General features: G+C 43.1%; 1 protein-coding gene across 4 annotated transcripts in view; it reads right to left on the reverse strand.

Moving 5' to 3' along the window:
* Window positions 1-425: 425 nt before the first annotated feature.
* Window positions 426-19,814, reverse strand: part of LOC134349762 (CD99 antigen-like protein 2) — an 80,003-nt gene continuing 60,614 nt past the window's right edge. For 3 of the 4 annotated variants that reach the window (XM_063054598.1, XM_063054596.1, XM_063054595.1), the window contains 4 exons: window positions 14,148-14,222; window positions 13,058-13,159; window positions 9,995-10,048; window positions 426-1,668 (listed from right to left, as the gene is read on the reverse strand). In XM_063054598.1, the coding sequence (XP_062910668.1) occupies window positions 10,008-10,048; window positions 13,058-13,159; window positions 14,148-14,222 (218 nt within the window). In that variant the 3' untranslated portion in view covers window positions 426-1,668; window positions 9,995-10,007. The remainder of the gene's footprint in view (window positions 1,669-9,994; window positions 10,049-13,057; window positions 13,160-14,147; window positions 14,223-19,814) is intronic. The other variant, XM_063054597.1, reaches the window with a different exon arrangement.

The following is a 19,814-nucleotide window of genomic DNA, read 5'->3' on the forward strand; positions in this document are numbered from 1 at the left end:
GAGTTTGTAGGACTGGGGACAACATGGTGAAGTGGGGTTCAAAGACCAGCCAATCCTGTGAGTGTGGCGAAAGGGTGCAGAACATTGAACACGTTCTGCGCAACTGCCTGCTCTCACCTGGTTTAGCTGACACTGACCTGCTCAACATCAACCAAACAACACTAGAGTGGCTGGCTGTCTGGTGTGACAAGCTATGAAATGAAACCTACCAACTTTGGACTGTGGTAGGAAACTAGAACACCCGGAGGAAACCCACGCAGTCATGGGTAGAATGTACAATTCTCTTACAGACAGTGGCAGGAATTGAACCTGGGTCACTGGTACTGTAAGGTATTGTGCTAACCACTATGCTACACTTTTTAAGGTGTACCATGGAATGCCTCCTATTCGGACACATGACAGCTTGGCGTAGCAATTGAATCAGAATCAGGTTTATTATCACTTACATCTGTTGTGAAATTTGTCGTTTGGTGACAGCAGTACATACAGCGAAGTACAGAAATAATTATCGTAAGTTAGAAAAGAAATGCAGAAAATAATTACTGCAAAAAGTGAGGTGGTCCATTCAGAGGAGAAGCTGCTTGTAAAACGTGGAACGTGTGTCTTCAGGCTCCTGTAAACCTCTCCCTGATGGTAGAGATGAGAAGTGGACATGTCCTTGATGGTGGGCTCCTAATGATGGATGCTGCCTGTTGAGGATGGCCCCGACAGTGCCACTGGTGGAGCTGGCTGAGTTTAAAACCCTCTGAAACTCTTTTTTTTCAATCCTGTGCATTTGCATCCCCATACCAGAAACTACAGAGTTATAAACAGAGCTCAATGCATCACAAAAACCAGCCTCCTCTCCATGGATTTTGTCTATATTTCTCACTGCCTTGGTATAGCAGCTAATATAATCAAAGACCCCATCCACCCAGACATTCTCTCTCTTCACTTCTGCCATCAGGCAGAAGATACAAACGCCTGAAGCATGTATTTTCAGGCTCAAGGACAGCTTCTATTCCCATTGTTTAAAAACTATTGAATACAGAATACTATTGAAAGAATCCATCTTATCATACTAGATCTCTAGTACGATAAGAAAGATTCCCGATATCGCAATCTGCCTTGCATCTTATTGTCTGCGGGCAATACTCTCTCCGTCACAGCACATGTGCAATGAAAAACTTACTTGCAGCATCATATAGACAATATTCACAAAAATATATACACAGCTTTTACAAGGTAGGGCACAATTAGAACAAAAGGAAAACTCTGCAGTCTATTATTTTGCATTTGTTATGGCTTTTCCCTTATTACTGTACCTTGATGTATTGATACAGTGAAATGATCTGTATCGATGACATGCTGAACAAAGTTTTTTTGCTGTATGTGTGACAATAATAAACAAATTGACAAATTTCAAACCATATCAATTTAATTGCCACATGATAAGAACACCGACAGTGAAGACGAGGAATTTCAGAAGTATTTTATTTCAAGAGTTACGAGCAGTCCAGAAGTGGTACTCTAATTCAATTGATCATATTCAACACCAGTGTAATTAAGTTTAAGGTGGATGTTATTCTCACCAATTATAAAAGTCCATAAATAAATATTGCAATGGTCTTCTCGCACCTTCAGACATGGATGCTCACTGCCTCACTGACCCAGTTATGTCCTGTAAACCTGGAAATAATGCAAACAATAATTCACACAACACAAAGCTGCCCACACTGTGGGACACTGAACTGTGCAATATTATAAATTCTGACAGTAAAGTGGTCTGGATTTCAAATACTTGTGATATAATTTCATTAAGTCAACAATGTGAGGGGGTCCAGAAGAGATTTTAAAGTAGGATACAATGAAGACTTGAAGTGCATCAAAGGTTACGGGCAGAAGGCTGAGAATGGGGTCGAGAAAGATGACGGTCAGCAGTGATAGAATGGTGGAGCATACTTGAGGGGCCAAATGGCCTTCTTCTGCTTCTACTGTCTTATGGTTACATTGTTTTTGTCCATCTCTGATCATCACCCATATATCTTAACAAGGACCACCTTCTCTTTTACTGTGCACAAACTACCATCACGATACCATCAGTCTTATTATAACGCAAAAGGCCATTTGGCCCTTCAGGGCTTTACCAATCCCTAGTAGAGCAATCACGTTGGTTCTATTCTCCCACTGCAGATTGTCCCAAGGTTGCAAATGCCCGATTTGCGGACATCCTACAAACATAAAACAGTACAGCACAGTACAGGCCCTTCAGCCCACAATATTGTGCCGACATTTTAACCCATTCCAAGAACAATCTAACCCTTCCCTTCCACATAGCCTCCTGATTTCTTTTCATCCATGTGCCTAAGAGTTTCTTACATATCCTTAATGTAACTGCCTTTACCACCATTCCAGGCACGTATCATTTTTTGTGTAAAAAAACCTGCCCCTGACATCCCCCATACACTTACCTCTAATCATCTTAAAAGTTAGTCCTCCCATATTGGCCATTACCACCCAGGGAGAAAACTCTGGCTGTCCACTCTATCAATGCCTCTTAACATCTTATACATCTCTACCAAGTCACATCATATCCTCCTCCACTCCAAAGAGAAAAGCTCTACCTCACTCAATCTTCCCTCACAGTCATGTCCTCTTCTGGTTTAAGATGGCACTGGTGAAGCCCAGTGACTACTTACTGGTGGCAAAACACAAAACAATGATAACTACTAAACACCTTATTAATAACATTTGACTAATAGTGATCACCACTAACAATGGAGAGGCATGCAGAAGCTAGTCGAGCGGAGGTGGAGGTGAAGGCGAGGCATGGAAGAGGCAAGCAGAGGTGGGAACGAGGAAGGGTCTGACTTCTGATCGATTTAAGCACCGGGCCGAATTGGAAAGATCGGATATGTGCTGAACTGTGGTGACAGGGTCCACACCCCAGGGCTGTCCAAGAGCGAGGAATGACCCAATGTTTGGACGATATAAGCACTGGGATAGATTGTAAAGGCCAGGGTGTCAAGACCAGAGGAGAGGGATGGGCAGGTTCTGCTCACTGCTCTACTCTAAACTGAGGCTGAAGTGAAGCCTGGCTTTGCGGCTGTGCTCCCTGTGATGTTTACTCGGCTCTGCGCTGAACTGAGACTGAGGCTGTGGCCTGCTCCATCTGCAGTGATGCCTGGCCTCGTGGTTTCGTAAAACCTCAGTTCTGAATGCTATTTGCTTACTCCAAATGATTGCATGATTTGTTTTCTCTCTGTGCATTGGGTGTTGGCAGGCTTTTTTTTAATGGGTTCCTCTGGGGTTTCTTTGTTTTGTGGCTGCCTGTAAGAAGACAAATCTCAAGGTTGTATAATGTATACACACTTTGATAATAAATATACACCCTGGTTAATCTCCCCTGCAGCGTTTGAAGGTTCCACATATGAATGAGCTGCCACACTGAAATTCAAACGTCCAATGTACATTCCGACTAGTTCCATCTCTCCCTCCACTTTTTGTGATTGTTCTTTATCACCAGTCTTGAGATGCCACTAATTACAATTGGTTCATCCTACTTACGAACAAAAGAAAAATCAGCAGACGCTGGAAATCCAAGCAACACACACAAAATGCTGGAGGAACTCAGCAGGGCAGGCAGCATCTATTGAAAAGAGTACAGTCGACATTTCGGGCTGAGACCCTTCATCAGGACTAGAAAAAAAAAGATGAGGAGTCAAAGTGAGGGGGGGGGATGGAAGGAAGAATCACAAGGTGATAGGTGAAACTGGGCGGAGGGGAGGGAGGGGTGAAGTAAAGAGCTGGGAAGTTGATTGGTGAAAGAGATTCAGGGCTGGAGAAGGGGGAATCTGATAGGAGACAGAAGGCCATGGAAGAAAGAAGAGAGGAGGAGCACCAGAGGGAGGTGTAGGGAAATAAGAATGGGGAATGGTGAACGAGATGGGGGGACATTACCAGAAGTTTGAGAAATCGATGTTCATGCCATCAAGCTGGAGGCTACCTAGACGGAATATAAGGTGTTGCTCCTACAACCCGAATGTTGCCTCATCGTAACAGTAGAGGAGGCCATGGACTGACATGTTGGAATGGGAATGGGAAGTGGAATTACAAAAGTTGACCACTGGGAGATGGGGTAGGTTCATCCTTCTCTTCTGTGGCCTGAAGATGAGGGACATGTGCACGATGAACTCAGATCCACTGTCTACTGCTGAACTACTGACCTGAATGTATTCGACTACACAACAGGAAGCTGTGCTGAGGCACCCATACCTGTTAGCTGGTCCTCAGTTAGTACAAGAGAGCCAACATCATATAACATGTCACATAATGAATGAATTATGACAACATCACCAACTTTTGTATCATCAGCAAACTTACTAACCCTTCTACTTCCTCATCCAGGTCATTTATAAAACTCACAAAGAGGAAGGGTCCCGGAACAGATTCCTCTGGAACACCACTGGTCACCGTCTATGAACTATCCACAACCACACTTTGCCTTCTGGATCCACAAAGCAAAGTCCCCTTGGATCTCATGCCTCATTACTTTCTGAAGGAGCCTCGCATGGGGAACCTTATCAAATGCCTTACTGAAATCCATATACACTACATCTACTGCTCTACCTTCACCAATGTGTTTGTTACATCCTCAAAGAATTCAATCAGGCTCTTAAGGCACGACTTGCATGCTGATGATCCCTAATCAGATTATGTCTCTCCAAATGCTCATAAATCCTGCTTCTCAGGATCTTCTCCAACAGCTTGCCCACCACTTAATAGGAGAACACAGGAGGGGAAGGGATGGAGCCAAGAGCTAGACAGGTGATTGACAAAAGGGATATGAGAGGATCATGGGACAGGAGGCCCAGGGGGAAGGAAAAGGGAGAGGGGTGAAAAACCCAGAGGATGGGCAAGGGGTATAGTCAGAGGGAGAAAAAGGAGAGTGAGAGAAAGAATGTGTATATATAAATAACGGATGGGGTACGAGGGGGAGGTGGGGCCTAGTGGAAGTTAGAGAAGTCAATGTTCATGCCATCAGGTTGGAGGCTACCCAGACGGAATATAAGGTGTTGTTCCTCCAACCTGAGTGTGGCTTCATCTTTACAGTAGAGGAGGCCGTGGATAGACATGTCAGAATAGGAATGGGATGTGAAATTAAAATGTGTGGCCACTGGGAGATCCTGCTTTCTCTGGCGGACAGAGCGTAGGTGTTCAGCAAAATGATCTCCCAGTCTGCATCGGGTCTCGCCAATATATAGAAGGCCACATCGGGAGCACCGGACGCAGTATATCACCCCAGTCGACTCACAGGTGAAGTGTCGCCTCAACTGAGAGGACTGTCAAGAAATGTCGACTGTACCTCTTCCTAGAGATACTGCCTGGCCTGCTGCGTTCACCAGCAACTTTGATGTGTGTTGCTTGAATTTCCAGCGTCTGCAGAATTCCTCAATTCCTTCATTGAAATCATTTACATTTAACATGAAAGAAAGTGGTCCCAACGCTAACCTCTGTGGCACACCAGTCACTGGCAGCCAACCAGAAAATGCTCCGTTTATTCCCAGTGTTTGCCTCCTATCTGGCAGCCAATCTTTGATCCAAGCTGCTATCTCTAGACATACTGCTGGTGTCTTCCACAGTGAAGATGGACGCAAAATACTTAGTAGGTTTTACTGCCATTTCCTTGTTCCCCCATTACTAGATAGATAGATACTTTATTGATCCCAACGGAAATTACCGGGTCACAGTAGCAATACGAGTGCACAGATACTCTGCCTAAGCTTGTTCTCCAGCTCTCTCCTATATTCCTCTTCAGCCACTTTGATCTTCTCCTTTAGCTCCCTCTGCACATTTCAATTCCTCCCTGTCTCCTGCCTTTTTTTAAGGCATCCATTAGTCTTGTGAGACCATGGATCTGCGCCTGGAAAGTCTTCACTCTCCAGGGCGCAGGCCTGGGCAAGGTTGTATGGAAGACCGGCAGTTGCCCGTGCTGCAAGTCTCCCCTCTCCACGACACCAATGCTGTCCAAGGGAAGAGCAAGGGCCGATACAGCTTGTATGATGCCTATTTTTATCCTTTGCAGGATGCCTATTATTATTATTATTATTAAATAAATCTGACTGAATCTTCCATATTCACTGCTTATGACATGGTCCCCTCCACATTAGAGTGAAGACCATCGCTTCAGTCCATATTTTCTTTTCACGGTAAAAGACCCTTCTGGCTCTTTTCACTTTATGCCTATGACGATTTGGCTAAAGTACAGTTCCAACACCATACACAAGTTTGCTGATGACACCACAATTGTGGGCTGTATCAAAGATGATGATGAGTCAGCACTCAGGAGGGAGATTGAAAATTTGGCTGAGTGGTGTCACAACAAAACCTCTCATTCAATGTCAACAAGACCAAAGAACTGATTGTTGACTTCGGGAGAGGGAAACCGGAGGTGTATGAGCCAGTAACCATTGGATGATCTGAGGTGGAGAGGGTCAGTAACTTTAAATTCCTGGGTGGCACCATCTCAGAAGACCTGTCCTGGACCCATCATATAAATATCACTATGAAGAAAGTACAACAGTGCTCTACTTCCTTAGGAGTCTGTGGACGTTCAGCATGTCATCAAAATCTTTGACAAACTTCTATAGATGTGAGGAGAAAAGTGTATTGACTGGCTGCATTACAGCCTGTTATACCTTTGAGTGGAAAATCCTACAAATGGTAATGGATTCAGCCCGGTACATCACAGGTAAAACCCTCCCAGCTATTCAGCACATTGACATGAAACATTGTGATAGAAAAGCAGCATCCATCAGCGAAGATCCTCACCACCCTGACCATGCTCTTTTCTTGCTGCTGCCTTCAGTGAAAAGATACAAGAGCCTTAGGACCCACATCACCAGGTTCAGGAATAGTGACTACCCCTCAAACATCAGGCTCCTGAACAAAAGGGGATAACTGCATTCATTCTATTTCTGGTGTTCCCACAACCGATGGTCTCACTTTAAGGACTCTCTATCTTGTTTCTTCCTGCTCTCATTATTCTTTGCTACTTATTTGTATTTGATTTGCACAGTTTGTTGTGCATTGATCATGTTTATAGTTACTGTCCTATAGATTTCCTATGTCCACAGGAAAAAGAATCTCAGGGTTGAATGTGGTGACATGTATGTACCTTGATAATAAAATTTACTTTGAACTTGAATTTTGGCCCACCGAATCACCCCCCCCAGCTCAATTGCTCGCATGTGACCGATTAAGCTACTACTCCGTGTGTGTTTGGAAAGAGGAAACCCACGCAGTCACAGGGAGAAACTACAAACACCTTACAGACGGTAGTGGGAATTGAACCAAGGTCACTGGTGCTGTAATACCATTATGCTAACTGCTGCACTGCAGTGCTCCCCTATTGTGACCATCAGCCTCCATAACCCTATCATCTGAATTCTTCTTCCCATTCTGACTTGGTATTCCTCGCTCTCTGAATGAAGCATAAACTCGAGAAACGGCTCCCTGCTGTCAAACTAGATCGGTCGTTGCTTTACCTAATCTCAGCAAGTTCAGACAATGGGTTTACTTTTCCTGTTTTCACCTTTTGTCCTTCTCCCCATTTCTCATTCAATTTCAATCCTCCACTCTATCACACACCCTTGTGTTCACTTTGTTCCCAGTTACGCCTGTCATCTGTTAATTGCAACTCCCACCTTAAGAATGGCAGCTTGCTTCGATCTTCATATTGTACTGTCATTTCAAAGTTCAGAGTAAATTTATTATTGCAGTACAGATATGTCACCATACAACCCTGAGATAGATATTCTTGTGGGCATAGTCAATAAATCCATAACAGAATCAATTAAACACCACACCAACTTGGGTGTTCAACCAATGTGCAAAATACAACAAATTATGCAAGTACAGGAATAAAGGATGGATGGATAGATAGATAAATAAAAAAATAAGCAAGCAAGCAAGGACTAAATATCGAGAACGTGAGATGAAGAGTCCTTGAAAGTGAGTCCATAGGTTGTGGGAACACTTCAATAATGGGGCAGGTGAAGTTATCCCCTTTGGTTCTACAGCCTGATAGTTGAGAGGATATGCATTTCAGCTTCCAATTAAAATCTGACTACCACAGTAAGCCAAAACACATATGAGCAAATTAGGCTATTTGGCCAATCAGATCTGCTCTACCATTCAACCATGGCAGACTTGGCATGACAAGGTAGCATACTGGTTAGTACAGTGCTTTATAGAGCAGGCGACCCAGTTTCAGTTCCCGTATGTTCTCCCTGTGAACATGTGGATTCCTCCGGGTGCTCCAATTTCCTCCCACAGTCCAAAGATGTACAAAGATGTAATCGGGCAGATTATTATTTAGGTGGGGAGAAAATTCAAAAATCGGAAGTGCAAAGGGACTTGGGGGTCCTCGTGCAGGATACCCTAAAGGTTAACCACCAAGTTGGATTGGCGGTAAGGAAGGCGAATGCTATATTGGCATTCATTTTAAGAGGAATAGTGTATAAGAGTAAGGAGGTGTTGATGAGACTCTATGGGGCAGTAGTGAGACCTCATTTGGAATACTGTGTGCAGTTTTGGGCCCCCTATCCTAGAAAGGATATACTGATGTTGGAGAGAGTTCAGAGAAGATTTACGAGGATGATTCCTGGAATGCAGGAGCTAACATATGAGGAGCGTCTGTCGGCTCTTGGATTGTATTCATTAGAGTATAGAAGAATGAGAGGGGATCTCATAGAAATGTTTCGAATGTTGAAAGGGTTGGACAGAGTAGATGTGGAAAGATTGTTTCCCTTGGTGGGTGAGTCCAGGACAAGAGGCCATAGTCTTAGAATTAGAGGGTACACAGTTAAAACAGAGATGAGGAGAAATTTTTTTAGCCAGAGGGTCGTGGATTTGTGGAATTCATTGCCACATACAGCTGTGGAGGCCCGATCATTGAGGGTGTTTAAGGAGGAGATTGACAGGTATCTAATTAGTCAGGATATCAAGGGATATGGGGAAAAAGCCGGAAATTGGAACTAGATGGGTGAATAGTTTAGCTCATGGGGGAGCTGCGGAGCAGACTCGATGGGCCGAATGGCCTACTTCTGCTCCTTTGTCTTGTGATCTTGGTTGGTAGGTTAATTAGTCATTGTAACTTGTCCTGTGATTAGGCTCAGATTAAATTAGGGGATTGCTGGGTAGCATAGCTCAAAGGGCCTATTCTGCACTGCATCTCAATAAATAAATAAATACATATTCCTTCAGAAAATCATTCTGCTGCCTTCTCACCGTGACCTTTGATGGTTTACTAAAGGAAGAATCCATGAATCTCTGCTTTAAATATAGCTAATGAAGTGACCTCCACAGCCATCTGTGGCAATAAATTCCACTGATACACCGTACTGTGGCTAAAGAAATTCCTCCTTATCTGTGTTCTAAAGGTCGTTCTTCCATTCTGAATAAACAGCTGAAATGTTGACCATCCATTTCTCTCCAGTGGTGCTGCCTGACCCAGAGTTTCTCTAGAATTTTGTCAGCTGAACTTTCTTGATGCATTGTATACGTTTGAGAGATAGTTAGTGGCACTGCCTACCCACTTAATACACATTCGACCTGGAACTTTTTTCAGTTCTTGAAAATGCTCAACGACCTAAAACATTAGCATTGTTTTTGTTCTGTAGAACCTGCCTGAGCAACTAATCACTTCCATCCCTTTCATTTATTCATGCCTCCCGACCCAATTTCAGATAGACAATTAGACATAGAAGCAGAATTAGATCATTCACCCATCCACCATTCATCATGGCTGATTCATTTTCCTGTCAACCCCATTCTCCTGCCTAACCTTTGATGGCCATACTAATCAAGAACCTATTAACCTCTGCTTTAAATATACCCAATGATTTGGGCTCCATAACTGTCTATGGCTGGCGAGAGAAATTCCTCTTCAGCTGTGCTCCAAAGCATAGCCCCTGGTGGAGGAATGCCATTACACCTGCAACTCCATACATACCCCGAGCATCTTCTCACTCGTCCTGCTGAGAATTATACAGATCATTCAGCATTTCTGGTGACACAAAAAGAAAATGATTAATGTAAGCCAGTAAGTTGCTCGTCTCTGGGTCATTCGGTTACATCAGAGGTTTTCTTCTGTAACGCCCCCCCCCCCCATGTTCTATCTCACGTTGTCTCACTCACCTCCTGTATAACATTCTTGATCGACTCCACAGGGGCGGATCACAGCTTCACTGAGTTGCGTAACACTCATTCTGAAGCTTGTTTCTCTCTTTAGTCACCGAAGAAACAGGGCACAGTGGCAAAGCCAGTGCTAAAGGGCCTGGGTTCCTGTGCTAGATGCTCTATCACTATGACATCACCAGCTGAAGGGTAGTTCCTGTTCTGTACTGACCTACGTCCTATAATCTCATTGTGAGAAATGTGAAACTCATTCTCTATTTAAATTTTTCCACCGTCAGCCACCGATACTCAGAAAACTAAATTCCCATGTTATTCCTTCCCATTTTTATTTTCTCCTTTAAAACACTAGTTCTAACAACTTTCTACAGGAGTACCTCCAAGAGTGTCCTGTCGGGCTGTATCTTTGTGGGGTATGGAAGCTGCAAGGTATCCCTTCAGAGAATACTAAAAACTGCCGAGAGGATATCCGGGGTCTCCCTTCCCCCTATTTGTGACATTTCCTGACAGTGTTATATATGAAAGGCCAGAAGCATTGTTGAGGATCCCTACCACCCATCCCACAATCTCTTTGACCCACTACTGTCAGGAAGGAGGTACAGGAGCATCAGGACTAGGATTGTCAGACTGGGTAACAGCTTCTCCCCTCAGGCTCTGAGACTAATGAATACCCTACCACCACAGAGATCTCATCGCTCAGACAGTGAGCTGTTTACTGGATTGTTTATGATTTACTGTTCACCTAAGCTGCACTCTGCATGCATTTTAAATTATATTCTATTAATTTATTTTTGGTACTATTTTGTTTTATGTGCTATGTGTGACACATGTTTTGTGGATGTACTGTGGTCCAGAGGAACCATATGGTCAGATGACAATAAACTTGAGCTTGAACTCTTTGTCACCTCGCTGTCATAAGCCCGCGCTCTCCATCTTACCAGTCCAAACACCACTTGTTAATCCAACACCCACAAGCAAACATTCAATGGGATAGTTTGCTTAGTAACCAAGTAAAGCACGTGTTACACAAAGAAGCAGGAAGGCATGATAGGGCAGTGTGGCTGCCTCACTGATTAGTGACCAAGGTTCGAATCTGACCACAAGCTGGTGAGTAACTCGGCTCTTGTAAATCACTTCTGGTGCAGTTGTGTGGTTGATGAACTAAATACTGGGGAGTTGATGGGCAGGCAAGAGAGAATAGATGCCAGGGAAACAAATGGGGACATGGGATTAATCTGAGAGCTAGCATAGGCTCGACGGGCAGAAGGACATTCTTTGTCATGAGGAAAGCATACGAAAAATATAAATCAAAATCAGAATTAGGTTTATTATCACTGACATATGCTGTGAAATTTAGTGTTTTTGTGGCAGCAGTACATTGCAGGACATAAATTTATATAACTGACAATAGATGAATAAATGAATAAGTACAAAAATTAAATCAAAAGATAAATACATACTGCTAAATAAAAAGAAGTGAGGTAGTGTTCGTGGGTTCATGGACCATTCAGAAATCTGATGGCAGAGGGGAAGAAGCTTGTCCTAAAGTGTTGATAATGTGTCTTCAGACTCTTATACCTCTTCCTTGATGGTACAAATGAGAAAAGAGAATATTCAGATAGTAAGGGTTCTTAATAATTGATGCCACCTTCCTGAGGTACCAGTAAATGCAAGTTAAAGGATAAATTTGTGTTCAATGCAAGGCCATAACTATGGCCAGATTGCAGAACTTATTTCAAACTCATTGACAGTCAAGTGCACAATCCCCTCGGATAAATGTTCCAAGTTGAGTGTAGGAGTGCCAGCTGTGACCGATCAAGTGTTGTCTTCTTCTGCATAGCTAATTGGGACCTTCACCTATTCTGTCAATGGGATGGGTTGGGCTACAGATGCTCTCTCTGGTGTAAAGGTGAGGGGCTGAGTGAAATGTCTGTTTGTGCCAACCCCGTCAGCCAAGTCCACTGGGAGGTCAGGTGGGCTGCATCAGAACATCAGCCAATACCCGAGTTCAGGAAGCAACACACAGAAGCAGAGGTCACAATTAAAGACACACACGCATGCAAACACGCAAATATACAAACACTGATGTACGCAAACACGTGGACACACTTGCAGACACAGGCCAAGCGCACATGGACACAAGAGCATCCCTTTAGAACAGAGATGAGAAACTTCATTAGCAAGGAAGTGGTGAATTTGTGGAATTTATTGTCAAAGACAGCTGTGGAGGCCAAGCCTTTTAGTATACTTAAAGCGGAGGTTGATCGATTCTTTATTAGTAAGGGTGTCAAAGGTTATGGGGAGAGGCAGGAGAAAGTAGAAGATTGAGAGGAGATTTGATAGAGGTACATAAAATTATGGGGGTACTGATATGTTAACGCAAGCAGGCATTATCCACTGAGGTTGGGTGGGGTGACAACCAGAGGTCATGGGTTAAGGGTAAAAGGTAAAATATTTAAAGAGAACATGAGGGGAAACTTCTTCTTCACTCAGAAGGTTATGAGAGTGTGGAACAAGCTTCCAGCACAAAAGGTGCATGCAAGTTTGATTTTAACCTTCAAGAGAAGTTTGGATAGCAACATGGATTGTAAGGGTATGGAGGGCTATGGTTCTGGTGCAGGTCGATGGGACTAGGCAGCTTAGATGGTTTCAGCATGAAATAGATGGGCCAAGTGGCATGTTTCTGTGACTCTATGACTCTAATGAGGTTGAGAGGGATAATAAATCAGCCACGGTGGAACAGTGGAGCAGATTCCATGGTTGAACAGCCTAAGTCTGCTCCTATGTGTTATGGTCTATGGCTTTGTGGAACACACACACACACACACACACACTGCAGTGAGCTGGAGGGTCCTTGTAAGAACAGATCAAACAACTTCACCCATTAAACTGAAGCATATCTTCTTGAAGTGCTCTGATGTCCCGTCTAGTATGGTCATCAGGAGTTTACTGAAGAAGTCGGTCTCTGCTGGAGAGTCCTGAGCTGGAAGGATTTTAAACAAGCTAAGTGACTGTTAACAGCTCCGCAAGTGTTTGTCGATATAAAGCCATGTTAAAGATATTGCGAATCAAATATACCGTATATACATTAACAGTAATGAATGACACTAGAGCAACAAGCTCTAAACATGCAGCCAATAGGTCACGTTGGTTGTTAACACAAACAACACATTTCACTGTATGCTTCAATATGATGAACAAACTTGAACTTTGAATCTTGAGAACTCTTGATGATCAGGCAGTGAAAAATGAAGTTTCACTGCCTTTCCAGTCCTGAAGAAGGGTCTCGCCCTGAAACATCAACTGTTTATTCCTCACCATAGATGCTGCCCGACCTGCTGAGTTCCTCCAGCATTTTGTGTGTTGCTTATGCTTAGGACGGCACGGTAGCGTAGTTATTAGTACAACGCTTTACAGGACAGGCGACCCGGGTTCAATTTCCGAAGCTGCCTGTAAGGACTTTGTACTTTCTCCCCGTGATGTGTGGGTTTCCTCCGGGTGTTCAGGTTTCCTCCCAGAATCCAAGGACATACTGATTGGTGGGTTAATTAGTCAATGTAGATTGCCCATGTTTAGGCTTGGATTAAATTGGGGGGTTGCTGAACAGCACAGCTCAAAGGGTCAGAAGGGCCTATTCCGTGCTATATCCCGATAAATACATAAATAAACAATTTAAGGAATCACTGGAGTTAAAAGCACTGTAAATGACTGTTCTACCTATGTAAATTATCACTTGAAACTGAACCAAAGGAGAGTTGATGATCATGTCTGGGAGAAACGTTACTGATGAGGTCATGGGGAAATAAGGAGGGTGAGTAGGACTAATGGAATAGCTTTCCTGGGAGCCATCATCAATCTGGTGAACAGAATGGCCTCTTGTGTCATTACAAGTGTCGGAAAACCATTAATGTGTGGCCTGGTTCCTTTGCAAGTCACAGTAGTGCACAAAATGGACTGTCATTAAGGATTACCTTTAGACTTGGTCTTGTCAGGTTTGTAACCACTATTTTTGACATGTTCAAGATCAGAATCATCAAAATCACCACCTGTTGTATGAAAAGAAAAGACAAAATGATCAAAAGAGTAAGTAAAGATCTGTAATTCTGAGCTCCAGCTCTAAGTATTTATTTGGTTGGTACTGTTGGTGAGTCACCGCTTCCTTTCACTATATTCGGCCTTCCCCCGTGAAACGCTCCACCATTCTGCAGCGAATTTAGCTGAAAACATGAGAGATGTCTGCATTCAGTTGTCAGGAAAAGAGCACGTGAGGCATTGGATTCTGTTCACATTCACTCCCAAAGCTAGAAGGTTTGTACAACCAGCAAGCAATACCGCAGCAAGAATTTAGTCCAAATTGTCACCAACTATTCCTGTTTTATTTTCTTCCGCCTAAGCATTCTATCTTCTCTTAAATCCAGTAAAGAGAAAGGTTTTGAATAACTAAAAATCTCTGAAAATACACTCAGTGGCCATTTTCTAAGGTACAACCGTTCACTAGTGCAAATATCTAATTAGAAAATCATGTAGCAGCAATTTAATGTGTAAAAGCATGCAGACAAGGCCAAGAGGTTCAGTCGTTCTTCAGATCAAACATTAGAATGGAAAAGGAATATGACTGTAGAATGATTTTTGGTGCCAGACAGTTTGGCTTGAGTTTCTCAAAAACTGCTGATCCCTTGGGATTTTCATATTCTCTGGGGTTTACAGAGAATGGTGAGAAAAATAAAAACATTCAGTGAGCTGCAGTTCTGTGAGCGAAAACACCTTGTTAATGCGAGAGGTCAGGGGAGAATGGCCAGACTGGTTCAAGCCGACAGAAAGATGACATTAACTCAGATAACCACGTGTTACAACAGTGGTGTGCAGAAGAGTATTTCTGAATGCACAACACATCGAACATTGAAGTGGATGGGCTACAACAGCAGGAGACCATGAACATACAGAAATACTCTCAGTAACCACTTTATTAGATACAGAACATATATAATAGTCACTGCATATATGATAGAAATGATTGGGATTAATAATTCCAGATCAGGTCTCAGCACATGTAAAGTCAAATAGACTGTTATTTGTTTCTGTGACACAACTTTAGTGTAATCCTGTGCATTTTTTTATCCATCCAATGTTTTTCAGATTTGCTGCATTAATAAAAGCTGCAAGTGATTTAATAGTATACAGAAAATTAATTAGAATTCTTGTATTTCTAATGCATGTTTTACCAAAAATTCCAGTATTTCTCAACTATGGAGTCAGATTTTATATTGAACACACAAATCAATGCATGAGCATTTTTGTTACAGAGTACATCCACAAACAGCAGGGAGATAAACGATCAGCTCATCTATTCCTGTCTCTACTGGATGTGGAATAAATGTAGCACATAGTCATAGTCAAACTTTATTGATCCCGGGGGAAATTGGTTTTCGTTACAGTTGCACCATAAATAATAAATAGTAATAGAAATAGTAATAGTAATATTACTATTAGTAAATAGTAATAGTCATAGAAATAATAAACAGTAATAGAATAGTTATAGAAAATAGTAATGAATAGTTAACTAGTAATATGTAAATTATGCCAGTAAATTATGAAATGTCCAGGACCAGCCTATCGACTCAGTGTGTCTGACCCTCCAAGGGAGGAGTTGTAAAGTTTGATGTCCACAGGCAGGAATGACTTCCTATTACGCTCAGTGCTGCATCTCGGAGGAACGAGTCTCTGGCTGAATGTACTCCTGTGCCCACCCAGTACATTATGTAGTGGATGGGAGACATTGACCAAGATGGCATGCAACTTAGACAGCATCCTCTTTTCAGACACCACCGTCAGAGAGTCCAGTTCCATCCCCACAACATCACTGGCATTACGAATGAGTTTGTTGATTCTGTTGGTGTCTGCTACCCTCAGCCTGCTGCCCCAGCACACAACAGCAAACATGATAGCACTGGCCACCACAGACTCGTAGAACATCCTCAGCATCGTCCGGCAGATGTTAAAGGACCTCAGTCTCCTCAGGAAATAGAGATGGCTCTGACCCTTCTTGTAGACAGCCTCAGTGTTCTTTGACCAGTCCAGTTTATTGTCAATTCGTATCCCCAGGCATTTGTAATCCTCCACCACGTCCACACTGACCCCCTGGATGGAAACAGGGGTCACCGATACCTTAGCTCTCCTCAGGTCTACCAACAGCTCCTTAGACTTTTTCACATTAAGCTGCAGATAATTCTGCTCACACCATGTGACAAAGTTTCCTACCGTAGCCCTGTACTCAGCCTCATCTCCCTTGCTGATGCATCCAGCCATGATGAGCTGAGTAACATTTTTGGTGGCCAGGAGAGATTAAGTAGAAAAAAGTTTAGCAGAAAGAATAAAAACCAGGGATGGAGCCCGTGATCTACTCCATTTCTCACCGATTAATGTGTCATGGTAGATTGAAATCAACAAAGACGAGAGTGGAATGTGAGCGGGTGTTCAGTGCCGTCTCCCTGCTTTTGAGTGGTTGGTCTCTCTCTCTTTCCTTCTCACTCATTGCTCCCAGGGGAAGTTGCCTGTGTTTGACCTTCTCTCTCTCTCTCTCACTCGATGCTGCCCAGAGTCTTGAGTCTTGGAGAAGGCTTATCGACGTGGTTTGTGGATTGGACTCTATAGTTGATGTTATGATGTTTCTGGTTTCTGATTCCTCCTCTTTTTTTTAACTAGTATTTTGTGCGATTTTGATTGGGTGAACACCTGCTCACTTTCCGCTCTCGTCCTTGTTGATCTTAATCTACCTCGACACTCGCAGTCAACCAACAGCACAGCACTAAATTGAACTGAACTGAACTAAACTGAACATCCTAGACTGTTTTAGTAACCTTTTGGTTTGATCTTTTATATTTCACTCATTTTATTTTGCTGTTTGCATGATTTGTTGTTTTTTTGTGCATTGGGTGTTTGATGTTTTCTTTGAACAGGTTCCATGGTGTTCCTTTGTTTTGTGGCTGTCTGTGGGAAGACAAATCTCAGGGTTATGTACTGCATACACACTTTGAAAATGAATCTGCTTTGAATCTTTGTAAAGAACTAGAGGACAGGCTTTATTTATTCCAAGGACAGTAAGGGACTGAAGCTTACTATCTGAACGAGCTTCTCATCACATTCAAATAGAACTTGGATGCATATTTGCAAAGTTGTGACCTGCAGAGGACAGATGTAGAACTGGAATTTGGGATTAGAGTTGCATAGGGGGTGCTACAGTAGCTTAGCAGTTAGAATAAAGCTATTACAGACTGCGGGGTCAGAGTTCAATACTGGCACCGCCTGTAAGGAGTTTGTACATTCACCCCGTGACCACCTGGGTTTCTCCAGGTACTCCAGTTTACTCTTGCAGTCCAAAGACGTACTGGTTAGTAGGTTATTTGGTCATTGTACATTTTCCTGTGATTGGGCTCGTGTTAAGACCAGAGACCATCATTTATAGGAGCAGAATTAGGCCATTAGGCGGAAGAAATTTCTTGTCATTTCTGTTTAAATGTGCCTGTGTAGCACATACGGGCTATTGGACAGTCCATGGCTGATCCTTTTTTCCCCTCCTTGGCCCCACTCCCCAGCCTTCTCCCTGTAACCTTTGATGCCTTGTCCAATCAAGAACCGATCAACCTCTGCCTTACATACACCCTACAACCTGGCCTCCACAGCTGCCTGTGGTAACAAATTCCACAATTTCAGCATCCTCTGGCTAAAGAAATTTCCCCACATCCCTGTTTTAAATGGACGCTCCTCTATCCTGAGGCTGTGCCCTCGACTCCCCCACCACTGGAAACGTCCTTTCCACATCTACTTTGTCTAGGCCTATTTGAAAGGTTTCAATAAGATTGCCCCTCACCTTTCTAAATTCCAGCAATTACAGACCCAGAGCTATCAAACGTTCCTCGTATGATAACCCTTTCATTCCCGGAATCATCCTTGTGGACCTCCTCTGAACCTTCTCCAATGCCAGCACATCTTTTCTTCGATGAGAAGCCCAAAACTGTTCACAATACTCGAGGTGAGGCCTCATCAGTGCCTTATAAAGCTTCAGCATCACATCCTTGCTCTTGTATTCTTGTCCTCTAGAAATGAATGCTAACATTGTTAGTAAAATAGGTAGGCTGTTGGAAAGTGCGGTTCAGTGGGCCAGAAGGTTCTGTTCTACACTGTATCTCTAAACAAAGAGATAAGGTTTGAAAACAAGGATAAGGACTGATATTGGTCTGTTTTTTAATCTCACATAGTCATAAAGTCATAGAGCACTACATCACAGAAATTTGTCCTTTGGTCTATCTGGGCTATGCCAAACTATTCTTCTGCCTTGTCCCATCAACTTCATCTGGACTATATTCCTCCACGCTCCGCCCCATGCTTGTACTCATCTGAACATCTCTTAAGCTCCAGCATGGACTAGTTGGGCTGAATGGTCTGTGGCTGTTCTACCTGTACAAGCTCTTTGTCGCATCCAAGTGATACCTGGATGTGTATTTGCAGAGGTGTGACCTGCATGGGACAGATCCAAAGCTGGAGGTTGAGATTAAGGTTACAAGGACAGACCAATCCCCTATTTCACAATTCTAATCCTAATCACTGGTCTACTTTCTGCAAGACAGATGCATCCATATTATATAAATAAAACAAAAATGACTTGTTTGCTTAACACAATTGTCATCCAGAGCATCACTAAAATCAAACCCATCAGCACCTGGAAAGGAAGAGGTTATAATTATTGCAGATTGCTCCATAAAACATGCTCTCACTGAATTTAGTTGCAAAGAGGCTTTTAAAGTGTCCATTTTTGTTGCAGAAATCTAATGCCTGCCAAGATTTTGGATTATGTGATTCTCAGATTGGATGAGCTCCAGCTAAGTGTGCAGTTGGCAGTGACTAATCTCAAAAATGTTCCAACCATCACCACAAGGTCTTGGAACCACAGTTTAAGCAGCTCAGTGCTCTCTTTTTCTCATGACAAAATTGGCATTCATTTATATTTTACTTATTTAGAGATATAACCCTCCCAGCCCAGCAAGTTTAAGGGGAAAGGGCAGAAATTTAATAGGAACCTAAGGGGCATCCTCTTCACCCTGTGCTTGGAATGAGTCACCAACGGAACTGGCTGAGGCAAGTACATTAGCAAGGTTTCAAAGGCTGGCCCGTATCCCAGTTCAAAATGGACACAATTTATGAACCTCTGCGTCTGTGGGATAGGAGCCGATGGGTGAGCCACAGACACCCAAAGAACCAATGCTCACTACAACTGATAACCAGGGATATGGGCTAGCAGAGATCACTCAGCTATCTGGTTGGCTGGGACCCAGGGGAGACTAGTGGCCAGCATAACTGGTGATGAAGCTGTTGTGATGACCTAACCTCCAGGCTCAGCGAACAACACTACAAACAAGCAGCCAACCCAAGCTACAAATTTTCTCTTTCATTTAGACCATGAGATATGGGAGCAGAATTGGATCATTTGACACATTGAGTCTTTTCCACCATTTCATCATAGTTGACCTATTTTTCCTCTCAGTCCCAACCTCCTGCCTTCTCCTCATATCCTTTCATGCCCTAACTAATCAAGAATCTGTCAACCTCTGCCTTAAATATACCTAACAACGTGCCCTCCACAG

The sequence above is a fragment of the Mobula hypostoma genome, chromosome 7, assembly GCF_963921235.1.
Source record: "Mobula hypostoma chromosome 7, sMobHyp1.1, whole genome shotgun sequence".
NCBI lineage: Eukaryota > Metazoa > Chordata > Chondrichthyes > Myliobatiformes > Myliobatidae > Mobula > Mobula hypostoma.